The 17,065-nt window shown below is 40.6% G+C and overlaps 1 protein-coding gene across 1 annotated transcript in view; it reads left to right on the top strand.

The window, feature by feature from the left end:
- The window catches only part of VWA3B (von Willebrand factor A domain containing 3B), a 195,928-nt gene that overhangs the window by 101,433 nt on the left and 77,430 nt on the right, over positions 1-17,065 (top strand). The window contains 2 exon segments of the mRNA XM_060116976.1: positions 5,338-5,520; positions 15,008-15,135. Coding sequence (XP_059972959.1) covers positions 5,338-5,520; positions 15,008-15,135 — 311 coding nt within the window.

Genomic DNA, 17,065 nt, shown 5'->3' with positions numbered 1-17,065 from the left:
GAGGGGACCCTTCAGAGATGAGATCATAGAAGTAGCATCAAAGGACTTGGTGGCCAGTTTGGGGGCAGGAGGTGTGGGGCTGGGTGAGGAACAAGGGAGAAAGGGGTTAAGGTGACTGATTTCTGGTTTCTAGTGATTGTTATTAACTGATTGAAATCTAAAGAAGGAGAGACCTGGGAGTTTCTGGTGGAGGAAGCTGAGTTTGAGCACCTGGAGTTTACGGCTGTCCAAAAGCCCCTAGAAGGATGGGGCTGGCATTTGGGGGAAGAAGTAGGCTGCAGGTTCTGACTTGCAAGTCATCTGGACAGAGGATCTTTTTCTTGTTAATAAATCCTAACTGATTTTATTGTAATTTAGAAAATATAAGTAAGCATATAATCATAAGGAAGAATAAGATGTAAATTGTTCATAATTCAATTTTCTGCTCTTTCTCATCTAATATATGCATTTTTCCAAGTCATGAGAAATTCTTCAGAAACATCATTCTCAATGAGTGCATCATATTAAATGACATAGATTTAATAAAACTACCTTAAAAATTGACTTGATTTAATTTTTGAATAGTAATACATTCACATGGTACAAATGACAAAGGTACGAAAGGATAGAATGTAGAGAAAATCCTCCCTCCCACCTCCTTTCACCAGCTATGAGGCAGGTGATATTACCAGTTTCTTGCATCTTCTTTGAGAGATAGTTTGCTATGCAGACAGATATTTGTTTATGTATATTTCCTTTTAAAATACATAAATGGTAGCATATTACACGCACAATTCTGCAACTGTATTAATAAAACAATATACCTCGGAGATTGCTTAATATCATTTCATAAGGAGCTTCCTTGTTTTTTCTATAGCTGCCTACTATTCCATCACACAGCTACTTAGTCATGTCCCCCAGTGATGAATGTTTAGGTTATTTCAATCATCCTGTTATATACAAGGTTGCAAAAGTATATATCACATATATCATTTTGCACATGTGTATCTGTAGCATAAATTCTGAGAAGTGAACTCAGTTAAAAGTTATATGTTTTGGTAGATACTGCCAAATAGCCCTTGAAGAAGATTTACCAAGTACCACTGTATCAGCAGTGTTTTGAGAAGGATTCTTGGTCTACAGTCCATCATAGACTTATGAGGGTCTGGAATCTCCCAAAATTATATAAAAAATGCACTCATACATTTCTCTGGGGAGAAGATCAGTAGCTTGCTCCCAAATTCCCAGAGGGTCTGTGGTCCACTTAACGATATGGCACTAGGGAAATGAATGAGCTGGAATCAGAAATATGCAAGTTACTGAAAAAGTGATTTATAAACTCTTATTCAGGCATTTCATATTTGTATCTGCCTTTTCCCCACAAGCAATCTACTTATTTTGCATTATTCCTCAGACTCTCTCAGAAAAACAAACGGATATTTGATATTCATGTTCTATATAGAGGAAATTAAGATGTACCACTCAATCTCGATTTGTTTTTGAATTTTCACTGACTGTAGGACCTGAATATGTAAGACCAATGTCATTATTCCTGGTACTCCACAGAATTTTCTACTTGGAAGAACACACAGAGATGCTGTTCAGGATTCAATTCCATGAACATCAGCGTGCTGCTTGTTTATTAAATGTCCAGGGCAGAATTATATAGAAGATAAGTCTTTTAATTAATCAAGTTCAAAGGGTTCTTCATGAACCTGGGATTGCTAGGTGTCCTTTGGTGGGCATCTGTAGGTGCAGATGGACACTGCAGGGCCTCTGTCAGGAGCAGCCCAGCACATCTTTGGCTGTGGTTATTTTGGGACTTCTTTGAAGTTAGGGACTCACCCTCGCAAGAATGGACGTGAGGAAGGTATCTGCACCGTTCTAAACAAAAATGGATGGATAATAAAGCCCCACGTAGGGTATGTGAGGGATGAGGGCAGGGGAAGGCACAGGGTGACCCCCTCTGCACAAACAAACCTCCTTCAGGCTGTTGGGAGAACCATCCCTGCCTTTCTTGGCACCCCAAGTTGACCTTTGTGGTGAAAGGAACATCTGGCCGCACACCTGTTTAGACTCGGGATGAGGGCACTGGGGGAGAGTGTCTCGGGTGTGCTGCTTGGCCCCATCTTAGGGACCGACAGGACCTCTGAGGGGAACAGACTAAGGACTCTTGGGCTGAGAAAGGCTTCCTCGGTGTCCTACAGACATGGCCCCCGCATTGCACAGCCCTGCGAGCTGAGCTACTATAGTAAGTGGCTGGGAAGAGTCAGGGTGACTCAGACTCTGGTGGTGAAAGGCTTACTTCAACAAACTGAGTCTTCTTTTAAGCTGTGAGGACACCCACCAGCAAAAAGGATCCTTGGGGGCTGCAGGGTTGGGGCAGGAGGACAGGCGTGGCTCTCTTCCGTTGCAGGGATGGAGCTCCTTCTGCAATCAAGGTGCAGCCCCACCTTCTGCCCAACTCTCCACCACCACGCTGGGCACTAGAACCTCGTGCCAGTTTAGCAAACACTACCTGGGGCTGTGTGCTGGTAGGGGGCTCACAGCGATGCACGTAAGAGACTTTCTCATGCTCATGCTCTCTTGAGCTGTCAGGACTGATGGAAATAAACAGCTTTAGAGCCAGAGACCTGGGTTAGAGTTCATCCCCAGCACTGCCCATCTGAGTGACCCTGGGCAAGTGCCCCCGATGTGAATTTCCTCATCCGTGACTTAGAGCTAATGCTCCCTCCTCAAGGGTTGCTATGAGTGAATGAGGTGATGTTCTCGTGAATGCATTACATGGAGATTATACACACACACACACACACACACACATATTTTTTTTTTTTTTTTTGCCACCCGGCATGTGGAATCTTAGTTCCTCCACCAGGGATCTAACCTGTGCCCCCTGCACTGGAAGCACGGAGTCTTAACCACTGGACCACCAGGGAAGTCCCTAAACACTGGGGTTTTTTTTGGGGGGGGGTTGTTTTTGTTTTGGCATTCTATGGTTATTTACTGAGCACCTTTTATATGCCAGCTACTGCTATCAGTCTGGGATACAGTGGGGAGGAAGATAGACAACATACCTGCCTTCAGTGAAGCTTCTGTTTTATGGTGAGATAGGCAATGAGCAAATGACTCTATGAAATAATGTCAGGTAGCGTATAGATGAAAATGCTGCCCACAGTCCCTGGCACCCACACTGTTGGCACTAAATCAATGTTAGTTTCTTTCCCTTCCCAAATATCTCAGCTGTAAGTCAGTGTAGGAGTAATGTCTAGCTAAAACCCTATCTATCAAATTAACAGAATTTAGGTCTAGCATCTCCAGTCTGGTATATGGGGCTGAGGGGCAGTGGCCAGGAGTCCTGTAAGAAATGAGGATAATGATAGTACCTTCCATGGTGGGTTGTAGGGGGGATGCAGGGAGAGAGCACAAGCAGAGCCCTTAGTGCCCAGCACATGGTAAGTCCTCAAAACGGAAGCTAGGTTGAAGGAAGAGCAGGCAGCAGAGAGGGCTTTGCTCTGTCCTTGAAGTTGACAATAGGGATGGGATCAGCCCTCAGATAGGTTAGGTTGCTGTTTGGTTAGGAACGAGCCGATGGGCAGAGGGGAGGGGAGAGAAGAGAGGAGGAGAGGTGTGGGTGGGCTTATGGGCAGGGACAGGTTCAAGGCTGGTCAGATACAGAGACTGAAGCCATGTGTAAGTGGTGGCTGGAATGAGACCAGTCTCTGGGGGACCACTCAACTGGCCATCTCCCAGTGGTGAGTCCAGAGGCCTCCCTCATCCCCCTGCCTCCCCAGGGCTCATAGAAAACGTATAGGAAGGGTTAACAGTCAAAGGATAGGAACTGGGGGTGGAGAGTGGGAACTGGCTGAAGGAGCCAGCAATTTGGGTCCATCAAAGAATGACTGAGAAACACAGAGGCAGTGGAAGCAAGACAATCAGAGGCACTTCTGAGGGTGCTCAGCTGGGTGTGGTGGTGCTGGTAGAGAGGTGGCAGGGCAGTTCATCAGTCATCTTTCCTGAGAGTCGGGTCATGTTTACAGAGAGTCAGTCCTTACCAAGAGACGGTCTTTGTTGCAAACGGTGGGGAAACAAATAGTCTGGCATTGCTTCTAGTAGTAAAAACTCTTTGAATCTAGTCTTACCACTTAAGAGGTTGATGACCCTAGGAAACTTCATCCTTCTGAGCCTCAATTTCTCCATCTTTAAGTGGAGTCCATATCCATACCTACTGTGCCAATTAGGGTTTCATGTTACTGGGAAAAAAAGCAAAAGAGCAGACCAATGATGGCTGAAACAATGGAGAGATTTATATCCCTATGGCTACGAAGCCCAGCAGAAGGTAGTCTAGGTTATACAGCTATTCAAGGACGTCTCCAAGAAATAGGCTTTCTTTAATCTTTATGCTTCACTGTCTTTGTGTGTGACGTCCACCCTCATGGTCACAAAAGAGCTGCTCCACTTCTAGGCAAAGTGTCCACTTCCCAGGGGGCAGGGGTGAAAAGGGGAGGATATTCACTTTTTTGTTAAGTCTTTGTCTTTTTTATTGCCAAAAAAAATCTCTCCCTTGAGACTTCTGCTTATATCTCAATGGACAGACCTAGCCACACCTAGCTGCAAAAAAAGTGTCAGAAGATGAGTTTGTATGTGTGTATGTGTTGTGTTTGTTTGTTTGTTTTTAACTAAGTATGTTGCTACCATGAAAAGAAAACCAGGGCTCTGACAGTAAAAAAAGGAGAGGTAGGCAACTAGCAGTCTTTCCAAAACTCTCTCACAAGATGGTTGTGAGGATTAACTGGGATATTATGTCCCCAACAGAGTGCCCAGCACATGGAAGGACCCTAAATCAATGTCTCTTTTTTCACTCTGTGGGAGACACATTGACCATGGTCTAGAAATTACTTTTTGGGAGTAGATGCTTTGGAAGCCACATGGAGATCTGGTGGCCTCACTCTGTAGAATCCCAGTAGCCAAGGTGTATTACCCATGACCCTAATACTTTAAGTGCTCAGAAGTATAGCCCAGCACTTTAAAAGCATGGACTCTAGGCTTAGGTGCACTGAAATTGAGTAGTTTGGTTAGTCAAATATTTCTCCCAGATTTTTTCCCACCAACTGTGAGCCCTCATAGGGGAAGAGCTGAGTCATTGGTCTTCATACTCTCACTATCTGGCAGTGTTTGCTTTGTTTATTGAATTGAATTTACACCTTTCCAAGAAGTCACTGTCCACTGTATACAGGATTACTATTTGAGAATTTCACTATCTAGAACAAATACTAGGGATTTTCATGTCTTTTTTTGTTTTCTTTCTGTCTCCCTCTCTCTTTCCATCTCCCCTTTCCCCCTCAAAATGTATCATTTCAGCCACCTAAAATGGTTTTAGAGCAGGCCAAAGGTTTTCAGAAAGTTCCTATTTACACCATCTCCTTCTGTTACAATGATGAGATTGCAGATGGATTTTTGAAAGAGCTTGCTTCTTGGACTGGAGGAGAGTTCCATTCTTACAGTTTCGGTTACAAGGATCCCTGTTCTCCAGAGGCTGTTCAGGTAAGAGCTTAATGGGCTGAGAAGAGAGTGTTCACTTATTTCAGCACTAATGGCTGGAGGCCCATGGATGAGACTTTAATTGGGAAAACAGCAACCACAAGGACAACTAAGTTGAGAAAATGAATCACTTAACAGTGAGTGTACTACAAACTGTGGTCTAAGGACCACCTGAGCTAAGCCACCTGTGACAATGCAGATTCCTGGGTCCTACTTCAGAGCTACTAAGTCAGGCTCTAGGCATAGAGGCCTAGGAATCTTAATATATTTTGGTTTTTTCTATGCTTTTTATTATAGAAAGTTTCAAACAAACACAAAAGTAGGAGAGTATATGGACCATGTACCTATCAGTCAAGTTTAACAATTATCAACATTTTGCCAAACTTCAGGAATCTGTATTTTTAACAAGCATCCTGGGGGTCCATACATAAAGTTTGTTAACCACTGCCTGTTTACAGACATTTGTGGGAAACTTTCAAAAAATTCAGATGTTAGGTAGTTGTCTTCTGACTTCTCAGGCTATATAACCACATGACACCTGATAAAGCAATCCATTCTAATGCACTAATGGGAGAAAGTAAATAAAATTCTATGCTCCAGTCTTCCAGTCTTGGCCTGAAGATATGCATTTCAAGAATGCCCTTGTATGGGCTTCCCTGGTGGCACAGTGGTTAAGAATCCGCCTGCCAATGCAGGAGACATGGGTTCGAGCCCTGGTTCAGGAAGATCCTCCATGCCACAGAGCAACTAAGCCCATGTGCCACAACTACTGAGCCTGTGTTCTAAAGCCCGTGAGCCACAACTACTGAGCCCGCACGCCTACAGCCCATGCTCCGCAACAAGAGAAGCCACTGTAATGAGAAGCCCACGCACCGCAACGAAAGAGTAGTCCCCGCTTGTCACAACTAGAGAAAGCCTGCACGCAGCAACAAAGACCCAACACAGCCAAATAAATAAATAAACAAATAAATAAAATTTAAAAATCCTTTAAAAAAAAAAAAAGAATGCCCTTCTAGAGAATGTGGTTTTTGTCTTACTGTCTGCTCTAAGGAGTGACAAACCAGAGTACTGATCAATGCTTACATGTGAGGAAACTACCAGAGTCTGGGGAATGAATCATCCAAAGGAATTGGAGGGAACAGTACTCTGAGCCCACACAAGGCAGAGAATACTGACTACTTCCATCAGTTATACTGGAAAACCTCCTAATCTTATGGGCATTGGGTAGAATTTAAAGAATGATCTTCCCTTACCAGTGGGAACAACCAAACACTGCTCCAGTTCTGTCTAGAAAATCTTAAATGCAAGACCTGAAAGGATCAGTCCATTTCCAAGGAACTTAACTGCATCTCTGAACACACCCCAAGAATAATTATAGGAAAGCAAAAATATCCACCACTCAACAAAGTAAAATCAACAATTTCTGACATCCAATCAAATAGTAGAAGGTGTGCAAAGAAGCAGAAAAATACAGGTCCATAATGAGAAGAAACAAACAGAAAAATTGAAACATGTAAAACTGACTCAGATGTTAGTATTAGAGCATGAAAACAGTTATTGTAACTGTATTTGATATGTTCAAAAAGTTAGGGAGAGACATGGAAGATACAAGTAAGACACAAATCAAGCTTCTGGAGATAAAAAAGTACCATGTATGAGATAAAAAAATACATGTAATAGGATGAACAGCAGATCAGACATTGCAGAACAAAAGATTAGTAAACTTCAAGATAGCAATAGAAATATCCAAAATGTAACATAGAAAAGAAAGAATTAAAACCAAAAAAAAACCCAGAAAAATAGAAAACAAGGCATCAGTGAGCTGTGGAAAAATTCAAGTAGCTTAAACATATATGAAGCAATAGTGACCAGAAATTTTACAAGTTGGATTAAAACTGTAAATCCACAGATCCAAGAAACTCAATGAATCCCAAGCACAATAAACATGAAGAAGACTACACCAAGTTACATCAGAATCAAACTTCTCAAAAACAGTGACAAAGAGAAAATTTTAAAAGAAGGTGAATTATGTACAGAGGAACAAAGATAAGAATGACAGCAGATTTCTCATTAGAAACAATGCAAGTGAAAAGAGAGTGACGTGACATTTTTAAAGTACTGAAAGAAAAACAACTGTCAGTGTAGAATCTATACACAATATATTTCAAAAAGGAAAGTTAATAAAGATATACAAAAACTGAAATAAGTCATTACTGATAAACCTGCAGTACAAGAAATGTTAAAGAGAGTACTATACGTAGAAGGAAAATCATACAAGATAGAAATACAGATCTACACTAAGGAATGAAGAGCAAAGGAAATGGTAACTGCATGGGTAAATATGTAAGTTTTTTTACTTTGTTATTTAAATCTAATTATAAATAACTGGAGGGATTTCCAGTTCCAGCAATAATGGGGTAGCCCCATTCCTCCTAGGTCCTCTGTCTTACAGCTTAAAAGCCCTGGACATAACACAACAAACAAGCAAAGGAAGACTCTGAAAAGTAGAAAGAAGGGGGTGGAATGCCTTGAGGACCTCAGAACCTAAGGAATGACATGGCATGAGTTCTCTGGGTTTTGTTATTGTCTTCCATATACCCCAGATTGGGGCACTGACGAAGCCTCCAACCTGGAATCCCTAACAGGCACAGACCCAAAAAATGACCCAAGAACAACCTATTTCCCCTAGCTTAGCCAAAGACCTTTTTGGCAGTACCTGCCGTACTCCAGCCATACACCAATGGGAAGACTACATCCCCTTCCCCAGGATTTCAGTGGAGCTGAACAGGGAGATGATCTTCCATTACCACCCACCTGCTCCATGGAAGGAAGTGATGGTGCTCTGATATCCCTGTCAGGTGGTATCAGTATATCTGCCCAGAGAGCTAATATTCCAGCCCCGACATGGTGGAAGCCAGTGGCAATGCTTCTCTGCTTGGGTAGTGTGAGCGAGGCTGAATGGAAAGTTGATTCTCCAAACCCCACCAGGGAGAAGCAGGTGTGCTGCAAATCCTGTGCTAGGGTAGTATCAGAGGATTGAGAGGGAAGCTGATCATCCATCCCGCCCCACTCCAGTAGAAGTAAGCAGTGCCCTCATTCCCTAAGCAGGGTATTGTCCAAGGTGTCCAGTGGCAAGCTGAACAACTGTCTCACCAGGCAGTACTGAGACTTAACAAGGCACTGTGAGATCAGGGGCATCACTGCTATTCTTCACCACAGCCTTCACGGCAGAGGGATCAGCAAGGAGCTAAGCTTCCACAAACACCCAGCATCAATGAAAATGAAAAAGTAAGTGTGGGCTAGGGATAGTGACACTCCACTTTCCCCCATCCCTTGTGTCAGTGAGGCTTGGTGGGAAGCTGCCTCCACAACACCCACCAGCATAAGCTAGATGAGGTAGTGTGAAATAGGACTAACCCCACAGCGGTCCTCCCCCAGTGGAGAGCTGAGCCTCGACCTCTATCCGGCATCAACAAGGTCAAAGGAGGTGTGCTATGTGGGACTACTCAGTGCTCTGTTAACTCCTACCCTTAGGAGCTCTGACTGTGAACAAAGTGGAGATAACTGTCCCACGAAAAGAGAGCTGAACTCCTGATTCTGGCCACTGTGACAGTTTGCCTTGATGAAAACAGCTGAGGGCCTCCCTGGTGGCGCAGTGGTTAAGAGTCCGCCTGCCCATGCAGGGGATACGGGTTCGTGCCCCGGTCTGGGAGGATCCCATATGCCGCGGAGCGGCTGGGCCCGTGAGCCATGGCCGCTGGGCCTGCGCATCCGGAGCCTGTGCTCCGCAACGGGAGAGGCCACAACAGTGGGAGGCCCGCGTACCACAAAAAAAAAAAAAAAAACAGCTGAAAAAAAAAATCACCAGATACACAGGTATGCCCAAATGAAAATGAACTTTAACTATAAAAGTTCCCAAATGTATAAAACGTGTTCCAGAAAAACAGGTTTACTGGAGTGAGAGGACTAGCCAGAGGGACACAGCCACAGGTGGCCCTCTCTGGGAAGCCTCTTTATCCCCATGGTCCTGAGACTCCACCTCTGTACAGAGACACCAGAGTGGGAGGGAAAAATAGGCAGGAGGGACCCAGCCCAAGCAAAGTGTCCACTCCAGGAAAACCCTTTATCGATGGCTCAAAGAAAAGTTCTCAATTTGCTTAGAATGAAAACAAAAATGCACATCAAACTATGTGGAACGCAGCTAAAACAGTGTTGGGAGTGAAATTTATAGCACTAAATGCTTATGTTGGAAACAAGAAAACGTACTGAATCAACAATCTGCATTCTCACCCCAAGAAACTAGAACAGGAAGAGCAAAATAAACCCAAAGCAATCAGAAGGAAGGAAACAAGGAAGATAAGAGCATAAAATCAGTGAAATTGAAAATAGTAAAACAGTAGAGAAAATCAATGAGACAAAAAGCTGTTCCTTTGAAAAAAGATTCAAGAATTTGATAAAACCTCTCAGAAGGCTGACAAAGACAAAGAGAGTAGACACAAAGCACTAATATCAGGAATGAAATAGGGGACATCACAGTAGATCTCACAGTCATTAAAAGATAATAAAAGGAATACCACAAACAACTTTGCATTCATAAATTTGACAACTTAGAAAAAAAATGGACCACTTCCACAAAATCCACCAACTACCAAAATTCAACCAAGATAAAATGGACAATGTGAATAGCACTAAAATCATAAAATAAACTGAATTTATAATTTTAAAACTTCTGAAAAAGAAATAACAAGGCTCAGATGGCTCCATGGAGAATTTTACCAAACAGTTAAAAAATAATTAAACCAATTTATTTCAAGAAATAGGAGAGGGCTTCCCTGGTGGCGCAGTGGTTGAGAGTCCGCCTGCCAATGCAGGGGACACGGGTTCATGCCCCGGTCCGGGAAGATCCCACATGCCGCGGAGCGGCTGGGCCCGTGAGCCATGGCCGCTGAGCCTGCGCCTCCGGAGCCTGTGCTCTGCAACAGGAGAGGCCACGGCAGTGAGAGGCCCACGTACCACAAAAAAAAAAAAAAAAAAGAAAAAAAGAAATAGGAGAGATCACTTCCTAATTCTCTTTATGAGACCAGTATTGCCTTGACACCAAAACCAGAAGATAGTATTAAAAAAAAAAGAAAAATCCACAGACCAATATACCAATGAACAATGATGCAAAAATCCTCAATAATATATTAGTAACCTGAATTCAGCAGTGTATAAAAGAATTATACATTATGACCAAGGGGGATTTTATTCAGATATACAAGGCTGGTTTGACATTAGAAAATCAGTCAATGTAATCAAGCATATTAACTGGCTAAAGAAGAGAAATCATATGGTCATATTATTGCGCACAAATAGCCTTGACCAAATGCAACACCCATTAATAATAAAAATCTCTCAGCAAAATAGAAATAGAGGGGAACTTCTTCAACTTACATCAACTTAATACCTACGAGTAAAATCATACTTAATAGTGAAAGATTGAATAATTTCCTCCTAAGATCAAGAAAGTGGCAAAGGCATCCACTTTCACCACTCATATTTAACATACTACTGGAAGCTGTACCCATGACAACAAGGCAAGGGAATAAACAAAAGGCATACAGATAGGAAAGGAAGAAAGAGACCTGTCCCTATTTGCTTGTAACATGTTTTCTACACATAAAACCCCAAGGAGCTAAAAAACAAAACAAAACTCCTAGAACTATTAAGTGAGTTCGGCAAGGCCACTGGTTACAAGATCAGCACACAAAATTCAATCACATTTTGAGAAGTCAAAATTAAATATTCAATATTATTTACAATTGCTCCAAAGAATATGAAATACTTAGATATATATTTTAAAAATATGTACAGGATTTTTATGCTGAAAATTACGAAAGGCTGAAGAAAGAAATCAAAGAAAACCTAAATAAATGGACAGGCATATACCTTCTTCATGGATTGGATGACTGAACATATTAGAGATCTATTTGATTTATAGATTTAATTCAATTCCTGTCAAAATCCCAGAAAGGTTTTTTACAGACATGGTCAAGCTTATTCTAAAATCTATATGGCAAGTCACAGGCCCTAGAAAACCCTACAAATCTTGAAAAAGAAGAATAAAGTGGGAGAAATAATTGAAGTATGAAGGCTTACAGTGTAGCTGTGTTAGTTAAGGCAGTATGGCTTTGGTGGAGAAACAGACACCTAGACTAATGGATAGAGTATAGAACCCAGAAGTATACCCACACAGTATGCCAAACTGATTTTTGACAAAGGTACAAAAGCAATTCAATGGGGGAAGGAGAGCCTTTTCAAAAAATGGTTGGAGCAATTGGACATTCATAGACAAAATAGTGAACCTCAACCTAAACCTCACCCTTCATGCAAATATTAACTCAAAATGGATTATGGACTTAAATGTAAAACATAAAACTATAAAAATTCTGGAAAGAAATATGGAAGAAAATCTCAAGGACCTTGGGCTAGGCAAAGAATTTTTAGTCTTGAGACCAAAAGCATGATCCATAAAAGAAAAGATTGATAAATTGGACCTCATCAAAAATAAAACCTTTTGCTTTGCAAAAGACCCTGTTAACAGGATGAAAAGACTGGGAGTGTCTGCTGTTCCCTTGGGAGAAACTGGGTGAAGAGTACCCTGTATTATTTATTACAGCTGCATGAAATCTACAGTTATTTAATTTTAAAAAGGCAATTTACTGGTAAAGCAAAAAATAATAATAAATTCAACATCTAGTGATAAACTGCTCAAAAGACACAAATTACCAAAACTCTCTCAAGAAGAAATAGATAACCTGAACAGCCTTACATCTATTTAAGAAGTTGAATTTGTAGTTAAAAACATTTATGCATAGAAGCCTCCTGGCCCAGATTGCTTTACTGCTGATTTACATCAAACATTTAAAGGAGAAAATAATATCAGTTCTACACAAACTCTTCTAGGAAAATGAAAGGAGGGAATACTTTCATATGAGGCAAGCATTAACCTGATACCAGACCCTCACAAATACAATCAGACAAGAAACTTATCGGCTAATATTCCTTACGCATACAGAAGTCGAATGCGTAATGACCAAGTTGGGTTTATCCCAGAAATGCAAGTTTTGTTTAACATTTGAAAATTGATATACAATTCACCAAATTAACATACTTTATTAAAAAATTTACAGTCATCTCAATTTATGCAGAAAAAGTTTTGACAAAATCCAACACACTTTTCTAATGAAAGCTCTCAGCAAAATATGAACAGAACAGACTTCCTCATTCTGTTAAATGGCACTTAGGAAAAACCTACAGCTAACACCATACTCTAATAGTAAAAGATTGTACGGTTTCCCCCTCATATCAGTAAAATGACAAGGTTGTCTGCTTTCACCACTCCTATTCAACAGTGTAATGGAAATTCTAGTTAGCCCAATAAACCAGAGGGCAGGAAAACCATCCAGAATGGAAAGGATGAAGTAAAACAGTCTTTATTTTCATTCAGCATGGTTATGTATGTAGAAAATCCAGTGGAATATACAAAAATGCTGCTGGAACTAATCATTGAATTTAGCAAGATTGTAGGATACAAGGTCAACATACAAAAATGAATTTTGTTTCTACATATTAGCAAAGAAAAATAAAAATTGAAATAAAAGTTATCATTTACAATAGCATCAAAAATACGAAACATGTAGGGACAAATTTGTCAAAATATGTGAAAGGGCCTGTATACTGAAAACTACAAAACATTGCTGAGGGATGTATCTTGTTTACAGGTCAGAAGACATCACAGTGTTAATATGTGCATTCTCTCTCAGTTGATCTTTAGATTCATCACAATCCCAATCAAAATCTCAGCAGACCTTTTAAATTAAAAATTGACAAACTAATTCCATGGAAACTTTGAAAAAGAAAATCAAAGTTGGAGGACTAATACTACCTGATCTCAAGACATATAAAGCTATAGTTATCAAGACAGGGTGGTATTAGTGTAAAGATAGATACATAGATCAGCAGAACAGAATAGCAAAACCAGAAATAGACTGATACATATGTAGACAACTGATTTTCAACAAAGATGCAAAGGCAATTCAGTGGGAAAAGGATATAGCTTTTATTCCCCCCAAAAATGGTGTTGGAACAATTGGACAAAATAAACACAATTTCCTCCATACATCATGCCATATTCAAAAATTAATATGATACATGGATCAAAATGATACATGGATCCAAATGTAAAATCTAGGTCTTTTTCCAAGTAAAGGAGAACATATGAAAAACCCTTTGAGACACTGTGTTAGCCCCCCAAAAATTTTTAATAGGATATCAAAAGCATAGTCTGTATAAGAACAAACTGATAAATTTGAGTTGATCAAAATTAAAAGCTTCTCTTTAAAAAAACAATGCTAAGATAATGAAAAGACAAGTTGTAGACTGGGAGAAAATGTTTTCAAATTGTATATCTAATAAAGGACTAGTATCCAGAACATATAAAGGTCTCTCAAAACTCAAAGAAACAAAAAATGAGCAAAAGATTTGGACAGACACTTCATCAAAGAAGATATATGCATGGCAAACAAGATCATGAAAAGATGGTTAACATCATTCGTCATTAGGGAAATACACATTAACCATGATGAGATACCACTACACAGCTATTAGAATGGCTACAATTAAGACAACCGACCTCATCAAGTGTTTGCAATTATATGAAGGAACTAGAACTCTCATTCATTACTGGAGGGAATGTAAACTAGTACAACCATTCTGGAAAAGTTTGATAGTTTCTCTAAAAGTACAACATAACCAGCCATATGATCCAACCATTCCATTCCTATTTATTTACCCAAGAGAAATGAAAGCAGATGTCCATACAAAGACTTGTGCACAAATGTTCACGGCTTTAGTATTTATCATAGCCCAAACCTGGAAACTCAAATGTCTGTCCACAGGTGACTAAATTTTGAATTCGGTGTGTAATAGAATACTACTCAGCCATAAAAATGAATGTACTACTGATGTATGCTACATCATGGGTGAATCTCAAAATAATTATAAAAGTAAAGCAAGCTAGACCAAAAAAGGGGTATATACTATATGAGTCCATTTAAATAAAATTCCAGAAAATCGAAACTAATATTATATAATGACAGAAAGGAGATGAGTAGTTGGTTGGGGGAAGAGAGGTTTTGAGGCAAAGGAAAGGCAGATTTACAATGGGAAACTAGGAGCCTTTCGGGGGTAATGGATATGTTTATTATCTTCATTGCAGTGATGACTTCACAGGTGTGAATGTCAAAACTATTCAAATGGCACACTTCACGTACATTCAGTTTATTATAATATAAATGAATTATACCTCAATTGGGCTGTCTAAAGAAGGAATAATATAAGAACTACATGAAATTCCTTAGATTCTTCTTTTCCTGATACAGTTCATTTTCTGTTAGAAATGTTTGAAATCTGAACTCTAATCTCGTAATGCATTAACTTATTTTGGCATAATGAAGATCTGACTCTTTTAATTAAGGAAATGGAGCAGGGACGCAGTGACCTGGAGAAGGTACAAGACCTTTACACGGAGTCCTTGGTCATGGACTGGTGGTACAACGGAGAAAAAGATGGAGACAGGTGAGCACAGCAGAGCTCCCACTTCCCCATCACAGGGGGTCCTCTAGGATGCTCTGCTGGATCTCTTTGCCACTTCTTTCTGCAATGCTTTGTGAGATTTAAAGAATCACATAGTATGATTACGTTAGGATTTTTGTTTAAGCAAAGGGAACTCATAATCTAGTAAATTAATAATGATTGGCGGACTTTCCTGGTGGTGCAGTGGTTAAGAATCCGCCTGCCAATGTAGGAGACACGGGTTCGAGCCCTGGTCTGAGAAGATCCCACATGCCACGGAGTAACTAAGCCTGTGTGCCACAACTACTGAGCCTGTGCTCTAGAGCCCGCGAGCCACAACTACCGAGGCTGCGTGCCACAACTACTGAAGCCCATGCACCTAGAGCCCGTGCTCTGCAACAAGAGAAGCCAGTGCAATGAGAAGCCTGTGCACGGCAATGAAGAGTAGCCCCCACTCACCACAACTAGAGAAAGCCCGGGCACAGCAACGAAGACCCAACGCAGCCAAAAATAAAAATAAATAAATAAAATTTTAATATATTAAAAAAATAATAATGATTGGCTTAGAGAGGCCACAGAGTCATCCTTATATGTAGATTCTGAAACCCTTGCATGGACCCTAAGGATGTCTCATTTCCACCCAGTGTGGACAATACCCCCCACCAACTGAAGCAGTGACAGAGCAGAGCAGAAGTGCTGTGTCATGAAGGAGATCTGACTCAGGGTCAGGAGGCCAAGGTCCAGACTTCACTCTGTGTGACCTTGGTGGATCTCCATATTGTCCATTGCCATGGGTCTCAGTTTCCTCATCTTTAAAATGATGGCTGTGGTGGTAGGATTTGGGATAGATGATTCCTCAGGTCTTTTCCCATCCTGCGTTCTAATATGTTTATTTTGGGGGGTTTTTTGTTTGTTTGGTTGGTTGGTTTGAGGGTTTTTTGGCCGTGCCACATGGCTTGTGGGATCTTAGTTCCCCAACCAGGAATTGAACCTGGGCCCTCGGCAGTGAGGGCGCAGAGTCCTAACCACTGGACTGCCAGGGAATTCCCTCTAATATGTTTCTAACTAGTAGTTCTTAAATAAAGATCAAAACCACCCTAACAAACACTCAGAAAACGTGTCAAATCTTATTTAAATGATTTCACATTGTACACATATTCAAGCGTCACAGCTTCATATAAATACCCCATCAGGAGGATGTCTTTTTCTTTAAAAGAGGGATAGCAAAATGGAAAGAAGTTGAAAATACATATTAATCAGGATTTCTCCTTCTTCGAAATTTATTGTCTTCCTCTTAGCAAACTAAGCATTTAATATGGGCTGGGGGCAGGGCATGAGCATGGAATCAGTAAAAAGATAAACGTTATACCAGGCATCTCTTATAATGAGATTTTACAGCATTACTTTTTTTAAATTTGTTTGGGAAAGCTTAGATACATCTCCTAAATCTGGAGAGTTTAAGCAAATAAACTAAGAAATAAATGAGCAGCACATCAGTGTCAATTATCTTCTCTATACTTTAAGCTAGTACCTTACCTGTCTTCTTCCCCTTGCTTAATCAAACTAAAAAATCTCAGGACAACATGACCAGCTATTGCTTGGAAGTTGGTTTGGTCAGTTGACTGTATCTGCTATTGATTGACTAGTAGATGTATTCTTGATTTTTTTATATGTATATATATTTTAGGGGCTATAAGGAGCAGGTTCTAGAGTCATGCAGAGGACTATTTTAATCCAGGCTTCCAACATGTTACATTACATGTTAGTAACTTTGGGCAAGCTACTTAACCTCACTGAGCCTCAACTTCCTCATCTATAAGAGGGGAATAATGGTCATCATAGGGTTGTTGGGTGGATTAAATGAGGGCATGCCTGGCACATAATAAGAGCTCTGAATTAATATAAAGAAAAGAGTAAAATGCAGTGCCTCATT

The sequence above is a fragment of the Mesoplodon densirostris genome, chromosome 14 (genome assembly GCF_025265405.1).
Source record: "Mesoplodon densirostris isolate mMesDen1 chromosome 14, mMesDen1 primary haplotype, whole genome shotgun sequence".
NCBI lineage: Eukaryota > Metazoa > Chordata > Mammalia > Artiodactyla > Ziphiidae > Mesoplodon > Mesoplodon densirostris.
The sequence above is the reverse complement of the archived record's forward strand: the minus strand, read 5'-3'. Positions and strand labels throughout refer to the sequence as shown.